The sequence below is a fragment of the Asparagus officinalis genome, chromosome 7 (assembly GCF_001876935.1).
Source record: "Asparagus officinalis chromosome 7, Aspof.V1, whole genome shotgun sequence".
Lineage (NCBI taxonomy): Eukaryota > Viridiplantae > Streptophyta > Magnoliopsida > Asparagales > Asparagaceae > Asparagus > Asparagus officinalis.
This window is the reverse complement of record NC_033800.1, coordinates 123,930,271-123,944,238: the sequence shown is the minus strand read 5'-3', so window position 1 is coordinate 123,944,238 and position 13,968 is coordinate 123,930,271. Positions and strand designations below refer to the sequence as shown.

General features: G+C 36.7%; 1 protein-coding gene across 1 annotated transcript; it reads right to left on the bottom strand.

Moving 5' to 3' along the window:
* LOC109847728 (phosphatidylinositol:ceramide inositolphosphotransferase-like) lies at positions 234-7,590 on the bottom strand. The gene is made up of 7 exons (XM_020416959.1): positions 7,537-7,590; positions 2,085-2,174; positions 1,599-1,685; positions 854-1,078; positions 701-772; positions 491-551; positions 234-367 (listed from the first exon to the last, which is right to left on the bottom strand). Exons 1-7 carry the CDS (start codon positions 7,588-7,590, stop codon positions 234-236), a joined length of 723 nt encoding a protein of 240 aa, XP_020272548.1.

Sequence of the window (13,968 nt, the reverse complement as noted above, 5' to 3'; positions counted from 1 at the left end):
TTTTGAATATAATGTTGCGAGAAGCGATTATAAGCAAAAATTCCATCATCAAAAAATAATAACTGAATGCTGAAAGTTTATCCTACCATGCAACAACAACGTCAACTGAGTAATGCTTGCGAGAAGCGATTATAAGCAGACTTTGAATAATGGCCATCAACCAAGCAAGATCCTTGATACACCTGCACACAGCCAGGTAAGATTAAAGAGCAGATCAAAGAAGATTTTTAGAACTAAGATTCCAAGCATTCTAAGCCCTTTTCCCTCTTAGAGCCATATTTATGGTATACACACACAAACACCAGAGTGAATATCATGTGGGATGAAAATATCAGATCACCACAACCATAGATGACTCCTCGAGGAACTGCAAACAAGAATAAACCAAATGAACATTTATAACATCCAAGTTATATGATAATGAGACTCTCTAAATAAATGAATTCCAGAAGAACTGCAAACAGGATCACCTCAAATGAAGATTACTTACAGTTAATTAGAAGCACTTCCCACACGCTATCAGGAGGGGGCAATGTGGCAAGTTCGGAACCCTGCATGGAAGCTCAATGCTCTCAGTTATACTTATAAATTACTAAGTGAGGTTCATTTGAATGAAACTATAAATTACTAAGTGAAGTTATAGATGGTACTGGTCAATTGCTATTGAAAGCTCATCAATAAAATTGGCATAGAGATGTACCTCACGACAGTGATAGTTAGGTCCAGGAAGTTGAGTAGAATAGAATGTAACAATCCGTAACATTTGTGAGGCCTGCATGAAAAACTTCTTTGTCAGACTAAAGCATTGGCAACCATCAAACATGGGTTATCCAGTATCAGTTATGGAACTTACAACTAAAAAAGCCAGCACCCTCCGCCATATTAGAACTGTATACAAGCGTTTACTGTGGAAAATGAAAGGGTGAAATGTCCACTGCAGAAGAAATTGACGGAACATCATGTCATAAACATTTGGAAAACTGAATGAAAACAATCTCAGCCCTTCAGAGAAAACATGGGAGAAAGAAAAGAAGATATTAACAGAGTGATCGAATAAACAACAAAAGAGGACATTCATCTGCAAGATACGAAACTCTACTAATGAAATTTAGATAATCTTATCATGATAAATGACAGGGCTTTTAGTTTTTTAATACTAAAATGCAACTAAGTTCCATTAGATATATAGAAGCCAACTCAAAGACAATGAATAAGTAACAAGGCAACCCATTAAGAGGGGAGAAGGTTGCAAAATTGTAGCACAGCTAAACTAGCATGTGGAAGGTGGTACAGATAAAAAAAATGGGACAAGACCAGCAGAACCTTATGAAACTTTGTTGCTATAGTAATAATATAATGAGAAAGTAATGTAATTGAGTGACAAAAGATAATAAGATAGTAACTCATAAATTCTTAGTAAAAGGACATTTTTGTTCTAATTGAACACAAGGATAGCTTTTTCAAGACTTATTGACATAAATTCTTAGTAAAAGGACATTTTTGTTCTAATTGAACACAAGGATAGCTTTTTCAAGACTTATTGAAAAAGACTTATTGCGACCGTATGTGACAGATAAACTACATAATAATATACTAACCGGAAGGATCATGAACCCAAGATCTTGGAGAACAGGTCCAGGTCGATGTAAATAGTGAACTCCTCGAGCTACCAACCCATGAATATACTGGAGATGGAAACAACAAACATAGCATACTTCTCCAAGTTAGTCCATACCATGGTCATCAAAGTGAGCCTGCTACTTTTTTAAGATTTATTATTTCCAATCGGTAAATTCTATGCAATATCAGTCTGAGTTATTTAACTCTTTCTTTCTTCCTTTTCTGTACAAGAGATTTTATCAGCCTCGACATTAATTTCCTTTCCTTTTCGATACTACAGTTTATATTTTTTTATTTTTTATCACTTATTCACGGAAACAATACTGCTCAAAAAAATTCCTAAATATATGGTGATATACATAATAAATCCAAAAATATAAATTGACCAAAATGTTCCTTCTCTATTACAGAATACTCTTAACAGCCCAATCTTCTTCACGAGATCATATAAAAAATAAATATAACTGAAAAATAAGCCCTAAGAGCAAAAGCTGCCACTTTTCCAAAAGAATCTGCACCTCTAGAGCAGTCTCTGTTGCAATCTTCCTCCATAACTAAAAAATCACATCAAAAAGTTCAAAAAATCCCCCTTAAATCAACAAATCTATACTTAATTTTTAAATTTCACCTGAGTTATAACAGCAGCATTTGCATGTGCCTTTCAAATACTATGATAAGATAATAAATGACAGAAAGAAAGAAAGAAATCGATCTTCAGAGGCATCAAATTCCACACAAAAATCAACGACGGGAGGAAAGAAATCCATACCTTGAGATCAAGGATCGACAGTACGACCGTCGCTTGGCGAGCTTGAACGCTCAGAGGAGGATCCCGACCCCAACCCTAACTCCATAGGATAGCAGGAAGCTCTGGCATAGGTTTCCAATGGTGTGGACGATGCAGGACTCGTCGGCGTGGTCGTAGGTGGGGTGTTCGCCGGACCCTCGCCGGGAGTGGTGACGCTGGAGCTCCTGGATCACCTCGCGCAGCCTCTCCTCCGCCTCCTGGAGGTGGACCTACGCGGCGGCGTCGGGGGAGGAGGAGGCGAAGCTAGGGATTCGATGGAACGGGGAGAGAGAGGAGAAAGGGGGAGACCTAAACCCTAGATCAGATCTAGGGTTTCGACGAGAGAGGAGAAGGGAAGAGAGGAGAGATAGAGGAGTCGGGATCGGGATCGTGACTAAGAAATGTGAGAGAGGAGTCGGGATCGGGATTTAATCCCGTCGGGATTTGGTAAATACCAAGGGTGAGGAGAAATGTGAGAGAGGAGTCGGGATCGGGATTTAATCCCGTCGGGATTTGGTAAATACCAAGGGTGAGGGTGGGATTTCAAATACGTGTATTTGGGCTTTCAAAATCTACTCTTTAAAATCATTTGATTTAAAATCTCAGCCCAATTTGAGGTCCGAACAAGAGACTTGGATTTGAAATACCCTGAATTTTAAATCCAAGGCTCAAATCCAAGTTCCCAAACACAGCCATATATAAATTATATAAATGTAAGGATTAATTACAAACCAGTACCCATGAGGTACGGTGTAATTACACTAGTGATCATGGAGTCGTGTATCTACAAGGATAATTATCCGGTTACTAATTATATTTACACTAATAATTCTGAGAGTTGCTTGTTGTACTGGTTAGCCGTCTCATTACGATTATAATTATAGGATCACCACGTTAATACACAACTCCGGAATTACGAGTGTATTTATATTGTACGTCAGGATAGTGAAATGTAACTAATCCAGAATTTAACTTATTGGCAAGCAATTTCTGTAAAGATTGTTGTCGAGAAACACAGGATATTTATTGATGTTTGCCCGTCCTTTTGAGTTTTGAGCAATGAGCTTAGAGAACTTCTGTAAAATACTCCCCTTCATTCGATTCCTGGTTTATTAAACTACAAAAGAGTTACAGGGCTTATTTACAAATCCAATCTCTATATTCCCTATTTATAGTTGTAAATACATTGCTCTTGTTGCAGATAGAACCCCTGAGTGTAAACTTTTTTACCTTTTCACCCGCAAGGGTTTATTTCTCAAATATCATTTTTAAGTGCAATATTTAAGCTTACTTTTCAGGTTACTTTAGGATTTTTAAGTGTAACCAAATATAATTGGGGTATGGACGTGCAAAGCAGGTAAAACCATCAAACTACAAGGTATTTAAGAGCAATTAAACTTTTAATTTAAGGGTCTATTTTTTTAAATTTTGTAACACCTCATATTTTTATGTGTTTGTTACAATAAAAGTAAGGTTTCTTTTCGATATTAGTCTAAGGAACCTCTAGAGTAGCAGCAGCTCTGCTATAGAAGAAGAGAGTTCAGACCTAAAATAAGAAAAATCAGATAAAAATTTAAAGCTCTTTGTTTGTGAGCTAAGTGTCTCTATTTATAGAAGAACCCTTATTCACATGTATTTAGGGGTTTACGTGCTACAAGACTTATGCGGCGATAGTTTAAGCGAGCTACTTTGGTAGCTTTTCAGAATCCATATGTCCAATGGATGGCTACACGTCGCCCTTTGCGACAACTCTTGCAAGAATTGTCATTCATGCAGTGTTAGTAGCACCGCATAAATGTCCCACATTGGTTACTTTTTCAGCCTCGTGTGATCTTTTTGCAAAGATTTTGTCTTGTAGCGATCTGATGCCTCAAATTTGTTGCAGTTTGATTTGCTAGTTCAACAAAATTTTACGTGTCATTAGCTTTATGCTGGTTTGATGTAGGACGCTTAATGGATACTTTCATGGAGGAGTTGGACAATCACGAGCTAAATGCCGACTCATATGTATTATTGACTTCCGCAAAGAAATAATCATATCTTCCAATCCGGAAGACGGATTCTGATATATTATATATGTAAATCACCTATCTCGACGAGAGGGAGCCAAACAAATTGTCAGATTTTTAAAATACCATCTGTAATACCCAGGTTTGGCTGAAATCTGAAAATAATCAGTTGTAATAAAGTTGAAGTCTATTTAGATTAGAAAATAAATTCAATGTTAGAGTCAAATTAGATTGGAAAACAAATTTAATTTTAATTCATGACTTGTTTCCTCTATTATAGGGAGTCTTTGTAGGATAGAATTTGATACTTTCTATTTCTTTGTAATTCTAGTCTTGCTAGGAATCTTATTTGTTTTTCTATTTAAGAAGAGTAATGTAACCCCCAAAGAATAATAATTTTTTATCAAAAAAATTCCTCTTTAATATTTTCTTTGTGGATTCAAAGGTCTTTGTGGATTCGGAAATCGTTCTTTGTGGATTCAGAGAACAACCCTTGGTGGATTCAGAGGTTTATCACTTCTGCGATGCGTCATGGTTGGCCACTTAAATCTAGCACTGCGTAAACTTAGCACCAAGTAAATGTGTCTTAATCTATTTTCTTAGCTAGTTTTGATCTAATTCTTGATCCCCCTAGGTTCAGGACTTCATGGCTTTGCATCCTTAGCCCCTTGTCCATATTATCATATTGAACCCATTGGCCATGTTAGAATGATCATTTTACCCTTCACGGGCCTCTTCGTGGCGTTATAGGGTACTTGATCAACGGTTCAATATTTTTACCCATCTATAGTTATACTATGCATTTTTCATTAAAAAAGGTCTTATTTTCACTTGGATACTCTAAAGTTTACCCATTTTTTCACTTTGATACTCCAAAGGATTATTTTAACAGTTTGCTAATATGAACTTTCAATCTCATTTCATTCTGATACCTAAAGTATTTTTAACAACGATACATATTTAACAAAAAATCTCATGGAATCTGAATGAGGATATTAAAGTGAAATTGTTGGACTGAATTGTGATTAAATCATAGAGATTAAAAACAAAAGAGCAGAAGCTATACCTGAATCCATTGCACAAATTTGCACAGATCTGATTTAGGTTTTGATGATCTTCTAATATTAGGGTTTCTCCTTAGTTTCTCTTTAGATGGGGATAAGAGAATAGAGAATGTGTTGTTAACCCTAGATTAGGGACCATAACCTCATATATATAGGTGTTGTACATTTATAATTTGGTCCCTCATCAAATTATAAATACAACTTGGTATCTGCACATTTAACCCATGATTTATTTAAATACCCATTAACCCAAATTAATTTATCACTTTATGCGGTTTATCCTTAAGGATAGTAATACACATTGATAAATATATGTGCCCACAAATTAGATTTAATTAGATTTAAATCCAACAATCTCTCACTTGGGCACCATATGTTTTCTTAAAGTGTGTATAACCTTATGAGCTCAAAAATTGCTATCACTGAAAAAGGGTACTTTCAGACAATCTCGTCTATTGAGTATATCAATATAGGATCAAAGCAGTCTTCGTCACATTTATCGTAACTAAACCCATCAATGGTCACAAATACCAATACAATCAAACGATATAGACCAATCATGGATGTACAACATAAAAATTACATGCAATATGATCAGTACATGTCTATTTTCAACTGGTCCTACCTTAAACTTTAGTGAGGTCAACCTCAACATAATGTACCAGAGTGTATGAACTAAAAAATTTATTTTGATTAGACAATACAACCTAACATAAAGCACCACAATCACAAACTCTCACTAAATCATGATATCCTCAAACAATACCATATCTATATGAGCAGTATACTTATGAAAGACCTTAGGTAGCAATCCTTTAGTAAGATGATCAGCTATCATGGAGTTTGTCCTAATATGCTCTATGGTTATCTGTCCACTCTGTACCCTTTCTTTCACAACTAGGAACTTAATGTCAATATGTTTTGACTTAGTTGAGACTCTGTACCCTTTCTTTCACAACTAGGAACTTAATGTCAATATGTTTTGACTTAGTTGAGCTCCTGTTATTATTGGAATACATTACTGTAGATTATGTCAATATGTTTTGACTTAGTTGAGCTCCTGTTATTATTGGAATACATTACTGTAGATTTATTATCACAATATCACCTTAGTGATCTTTTCATATTTTCCAGAATGCGCAGTCCCGTGATAAAATTTTACAGTCATATTTCCTAATTGGATGCCTCATAACAAGCTACAAATTCTGCTGTCATAGTGAAGGAAGCTACAAGTGTCTGTTTGACACTTTTCTATGATATAGCTCTTCCTGCTAACATATAGATATAGCCTGATGTAGACTTTCTGTTATCTTGACATCTAGTAAAATCAAAATCAGAATACCTAATGACCTCTAACTGTTCTGATTTTCTGTATGTAGTTATATAATCTTTTTTTTCTATAGATACCTCATAACCCTTTTGACTGCTATCCAATGATCCATACCAGAGTTGCTTAAGTATTTGCCTAACATTCTAATAATGTACGCAATATCCAGACGCGTACACACCTGAGCATACATTAGACTTCCTACAGCCAAAGCATAAGGAATCTTCTGTATTTTTTGAATTTTAAGGTTGCCTTTAGGGCACTGATTGAGACTGAACTTGTTTCCTTTAACAACAGGGTGTCTCCTGGTCTACAGTCTTGCATGCCAAACCTTTTAAGTATTTTATCGATATAGCTCTTTTGTGATAATCCAAGTATACCTCGAGAACGACCTCGATGTATCTAGATTCCTAATATAAAAGAGGAGTCCCCAAGATCTTTCATCTCAAAATTCTTTGATAGAAATCTCTTGGTTTCGTGCAACATGTCTATATCATTAGTGACAAACAATATGTCATCGACATACAGAACCAAAAAAATAAACTTACTCATACTGAACTTGTGATATACACAGTCATCAACAGTGTTCATCTTAAAACCGAACGAGATAATCATTTGTTGAAACTTGTAATATCATTGACGAGGAGCTTGCTTGAGTCTATAGATGGATTTTCTTAATTTGCAAACCATATTCTTTGGGTCTCCTAACACAAAGTTTTCTGGTTGTACCATATAAACCATCTCATCAATATCATCATTGAGAAATATAGTCTTAACATCCATCTGATATAACTCAAGATCAAAATGAGCAACAACCACGATGTTTGTTCTAAAAGAGTCTTTCAATGAAACTAGAGAGAAAGTCTTTGTATAATCAATGTCTTCCTTTTAAGTAAAACATTTAACTACAAGACGTGCCTTATACCTCACCACATTGCCGTTTGTATACCGCTTGGTTTTAAAAATCCATTTACAACCAATTGGTTTTGCACCTTCTGGTAATGGGACAAGTTCTCAAACCTTATTGTCTTGCATAGACTTGTACTCTTTATTCATAGCATCAATCCACTGTTAAGGGTTAGAACTTTTCATGGCCTGAAGAAAGTTGATTGGATCATCTTAACATTCGATTATTATCCTCATGTTCTTGGAGAAATACAATATAGTCATCCGGAATAGCATTTCTCCTTTCTCTCATGGATCTCCTTAATGACACTATTTCTTAAGGTTGTTGAGTTTATTCTTCTAGAACAGGGAGTTGTTCAACATTATCATCTTGGGGTTCCAGATTACCTTCTTGAGCAACAACATGTATAGGAACCTAAATATTATTAAAAATAACTGTATAGATTGGATTTGAAGCCAATTTCTCCTCAAAAACAATATCTCTAACCTTATTTCTCCCCCCAAACTCAACAACCTCAAAGAATGTTGTTGTCCCCATCTCAAAAATATTCCTTAGTGTGGGATCATAAAACTTATAGCCCCTAGAGCGTTTAGAATACTCAATAAAGTAGTTGCTAACTGTTTTGGAGTCCAATTTCTTTTCATTTGGCCTATAAGGGCTTGCCTCAGCTGGAGATCTTTAAATATATTAGTGCTTTAAACCGAGCTTTCGACTCGTCCAAAGCTCATAAGGTATTTTAGCAACTACTTTACTTGGTACTCTGTTTAGAATGTAAGATGTTGTCTTTAATGTTTCTCTCTAGAGTGACTCTGATAAAGAAGAATGAGCAATCATACTTCTTACCATATCCTTAAGAGTCATGTTTCGTCTTTCAGCTACACTATTCATGCTAGGTGAACTCGGCATGGTGTACTGTGGGACGATACCATATTCCTCTAGGTGTCTAGAAAATGGTCCTAAACATTGTTCACTTGAGCCATCATATCTATCGTAGTACTCACCACCACGATCAGATCTAACGGTTTTAATTCTTTTATTGAGTTACTTCTCAACTTCAGCTTTATAGGCTTTGAACATGTCCAGAGACTCAAATTTTTCATGAATGAGATATAGGTACACATAACGTGAGTAATCGTCTATGAATGATATAAAATATTATTGATCATTCTAAGAAGCCGTAGAGAATGACCCATAAATATCTATATGTATCAATTCTAAGACTTTCGAAGATCTGTTGATACGGGTGTATCTTCTCTTTAGGAGCTTAGCAATCCTCATGGGAGCTTGAGGATAGATGATTCTCATGGTATCTTAAGAATAGAGTAGAGGAGTCGTGGACGAGGTCATTGGAGGCGGCGAAGTCAAAGGATTCGTCAAACTGCAGGAATTACAGCTTGGGCTCTGTCCGGTCGATCGCATGTGTCACTGCGATCGACCGCGTAGTGCACAGACCCAGACTGTGTCTCTGGACTGAGAGCGGTCGACCGCTATAGGCGCTGTGGTCGATCGGAAACCCTGTAATTGATTTTTCCAGAAATCGACGTTCTGGCCGGTCGACCGACTTGGTCACTGCGGTCGACCGCGTAGCGGTTATGGGCCTGGGCCTGTTTCCTGCACCGTTTATGATTTCTGTTTATTATAAATAGAAACACGACTTTTCTAGGGTTAAACACTCAAATTGTAATCAGAAAAGAGATCAGGGAGGTTGTTCTTTGATCTAGAGAAATTGTGAGAGAGAGATTTTATAAATCCAATTGATTCTCATAATCTAGAGAAGGTATTTTCCTTCGCCCTAATTATAACTCTTGTGTTCTTCTGTCGTTTTCTTCTCTACCCACTCTTGATAATTCCACGATCAAGAGTGTTCACACGGTGACGCGTATCAAGTTGGTATCAGAGCACCTAGATCCTGTGAAGGGGGAACCTGTGTATGGTCCTTACTCGCTCACAGTACAAGAAGCTTGGCGAGATCCGTATTTCCTTGGAGGGAGTCCAGAAATTAAGGAAGGAGAAGATGACTGAAGCAGATAATTTAGCAAGACTTGATGCCATGGAGAAGCAGATTGAGACGATCGGGGCGACTCTTACTTAACTCGTGGGTCTCATCAACGGAGGAGACAAAAAGGAGGAATCTTCTTCGAAGGGTAAGAAGAAACTCGTCGAATCTGACGAAGAGAGCGAGAAATCTGATTCAGAGGGGGAGACTGAGATTGTCAAGACTGTTGGACATCAAGGGGGTAAGAATAATTACCAGAATCTGAAGATTGACTTGAAGGTTAAGATTCCTGTTTATGATGGGAGTATCAATGTGGAGAAGCTTGATGATTGGATCGAACGTATGGAGATGTACTTTACTCTCTACAGATATTCGTCCAAGAAAAAGATAGCGTTCACGACATTGAAGCTTTCAGGGCACGCGTTGACGTAGTGGAAATCCTATTACAAACAGGAGAAGAAAGCAGCATCGTGGAACAAGTTCAAAGAGCTACTTCGGAAACAGTTCTATCCAGTGGGGTTCCTTGAGGAGCGTTGGTACAAGTGGTATTGTCACGACCCCAATTTCCGAACCTCAAAGGAATATTAGAGCCGGACTAAACCTGTGAAAAGTCCTCCAAAATATACATTCATTAAAAGAGCACTAAAACAAATCTCTTCATTGAACTAAAACCAACAGCAAATATTCTCTATAATCCCAAAAGTCAACTAAGCCAATTAACTTGATAAAAATAAATATTCCTCAACTCCAAATAAATCTCAACCTAAAGAAAGAATCTCATTATTACAAACTCTCAATTCATCATCTAAACATTAAAGACTTTATTTAACCTTCGCCTAGAAGACAATAACAATCTCGAATTATTCTTTGCTTCGTTCTAAGAATTTGACAATCCTCAATTCCACCTAATCCCGAGTCTCTGAAAAGAATAGAAATAACACAATGAGTTCACAACTCAATAAGTGGATAAATTCATACATTAAACACTGGTTTTGCAAAACTAAAATATTACAACGAGAAATAAACAAAATATAAGAATGATATAGAATCATTAATGAACTCTAGTATTTGATACAAATATTTAAGAAAATTAGAAATCATGGAATAGAAATAAGCATGCTACGTCTCAATGCGGTCAACACTTCATACTCCGGTTGACTCGGTAAACCCCACAATTATTAAGCCCGTGGTTCCGGGACGGTGAGACCCAATTTGGGCTCTTAGCGCTAAAATAAAACCTCATAGAGGCACATTGAGTCCTGTTTTAATAGCTTGCTTATATCCGACATATACCGGTATATTGACTTGAGATGCATATGCTTTAACAATAAACAAAGTTCGTAAAGCTAATCACATTATACAAAAATGCCAAAGGCCAACCAATAGGTAAATAAATCAAACACATATGCATCTCAACCTACCACTATATGAAAAGACATAACAATTGATAAAGAAAATAGGCATAAGCTTATACCAAATATCCATGATCGTCACAAAATCAAACTAGTCAACAAATGATATACCAGTAAATCATACGAAGGATATAATCCATCAGGAAACAAATCCACATATACTTACTATCATTTTGTAGGAAAAATACGCAATGCACAATGCATAAATTTACCACTTACGACAAAAGCAATAAAAAACCCAACAGCAAGGTGTTGCATGCTATCAAGAGCATTACCATGGCCGACCACAAAATAAAACCGAGTTAATTGATTGTAAATACAAAATTCAAACCAAACCCTAATACATTCATATATTATTCTTTTACCAATAGTCATACCTTCGCTATTGTGTAAACAACCACCGGTCACCCTCTTTCAATCGCACGGATCCTTTTTTTTTTTTTTTTTTTGTGTTGTGCGGCGAGACAAGGACGGGAGAAGGAAAGGAGGCTGATGGAAAAGTAGGGTTTTGGATATTTATATAGGTCTTTTTGCTATTAAAACCCTCTATCAAATTTTACATAAAAGCCCCTATACTTTTCCTTATATATATCTATCTAAAAACTTAGAATTATTACATACTACCCCTCTTAACAGAAGTTTTGTCCTCAAAACTTGGACATACCTGAGTCGTCCATAGATCATGTAATCATTTTCTTTAATCTCCTTAATCCGACTATGATGGTACTATGTACAAATGTTGTCATCAGCATATACTCAAATCTCATCCAATAATTTCATGAGCATATTAACTAATAATGGTCGGCCCCAAAAATTTATAGCATAATTATTGTCAATTGACAAATTTGGGATATTATATATTATACCCCTCAAAAGAAGTTTTGTCCTCAAAACTTGAATGTCCCCAAGTATCTAGCTGTTCAAAAATATTATTCTTCTATCTCTGTGTCATGGTAAAAAAAGTAATAGTAAATTTCTATAAAATCATTACAAGAACCATGACGTTTAATCTTAGTTTAAAATTCCAAATAACTACTTTGTATATGTAGAACTTTCTCTTACCTAAAGAGACTCATCATAATCTAAGATATCATTGGATTCAAGGATACACTTCAACAATGATACATGAAATATATAATTTCATAACTGAACAATATTCTTTCTCCTGCTTGTTACCAAACCAATAGGTGGCTCCCATCTTCTACTATGTAACATTCTCCAGGCAAAAATGAAAGAGACTAGATTGAACAAGATTTTAATGCTCAGACTTCACATTTCCATGCAACGAACACTGAGAAACATGCTCTGCAATCTCTGTTTCTATGTTACACTAACGCTTTTCACAAAGCTCTATACCACTTTGTACTTCCATGATTGACTTATGTGCAAAATCTCTTCTGGGACTTCTTTCCCAAGTTTGAGTCACCAACGATACATAACCTGTTTTCATTTCTTAAAGCCATACTCTGAACAATAATTGTGATGAGAATTGAGAAGTATTACTCTTTAATACACTATTTTCTCAATAAAGACATGAAAATTTTAGGATGAGCAAATATTATTCTTGGTCCATAAATTCAAATATCAATTATCAAGCCATCAGAAAGCATCCAATATTTCCCCCCCTTGTTTGGTGATCAAAATAGGATGATAGAATTTGATTTTTTTTCCAGTACATCAACTATCACGTTCATTACTCAAGATAAGAATAATAAATATTATTGCCATAATGTTTCATAAAGTCCTGCCATCGCCAAAAGTTTAATCAGACCGTTCAAGAGTACACGACAGAGTTCCAGTAGCAGGCGATGGTTCTAAACATCGCAACGGACGAGTACTCCATCTTCATGAAGTACATGGCGGGTCTAAATGATTACATCCGGAAGGAGATGAAGTTGTTTTCGGTTGAGACAATCACAAAGGCGAGGGTGAAGGCCATTGCTAGTGAGGGTAGGCAGAAGAAGGGCAATGAGACAAAGGGGGATTCCAAACCATCGGGGAACAAGACGGGTGGCTCTCAGTCTAAGGATGAGAAGAAGAATGGTGACTCGGGGAAAGCAGGATTAACATGCAATCACTGCAAACAGACAGGGCACGTGACTAATCGTTGCTAGGATAAGTATCCTCATCTGAAGACAAAAGAGTTGAAGAAGGAGGAGAAGAAGGCGTACGTGATAGCATAGGGTCCGAAGGAGGTTCCCGGGATGACTGAACCCAATAGCAGTCTCAACCTTATGGCGGGGAAGTAGGCCACTAAAGAAGATGACGACCCAAGGGAGCAGCTCTTTGTTCTGAAGTTGCAGGTCAAGACCAGTTTAGTGGATGCTATTATAGATACAGGGAGCCAAAAAATCTAATATCTGAGGCATTAGTACAGAAGCTGGGATTGAAGACGGTGAAGCATCCGAAGCCCTATCTATTAGGGTGGATTCAGAAGGAGGCGGGATTGAGTGTGGTGAACCAGTGTTCATTCAGATTTGCACTCCATGAGTCATATATTGACGAGGTCACATACGACGTGGTTTCGTTGGATGTTTGCCAAGTTATTTTGGGTAATCCTTATTTGTGGGATAGATACGCAGTATATGATCGGCGAGCCCAAAAGTATACGTTTACCAAGGATGGCGAGTAATTCATTTTTCGTTCAACATCTCTTCCACAGGAGACGATCTTGGTGACGGTGACTCAGGCTAAGAGGTTGGTGAAAGCGGGCAGGAAGTTCGTTTTATTGTTCATTCGGCCGTATGAAGAGCAGTTGAGTAGGATGTGCTTGTCCACCTTGAGCAAGCTTCAGGAGGGAGATCTTGACAGGTTAAAGGTAAGTATGCAGACTTGTTTTCGGAGAT

Coding starts and splice junctions, on each gene's coding strand:
- LOC109847728 (XM_020416959.1), bottom strand. CDS start 7,590: ATGGATGTTAAGACTATATTTCTCAATGATGATATTGATGAGATGGTT. Junction 2,175..7,536: donor TTGATGAGATGGTTTATATG/GTACAACCAGAA, acceptor GTGATTTTTTAG/TTATGGAGGAAGATTGCAAC. Junction 1,079..1,598: donor TTGGGTTCATGATCCTTCCG/GTTAGTATATTA, acceptor CGTATCTTGCAG/ATGAATGTCCTCTTTTGTTG.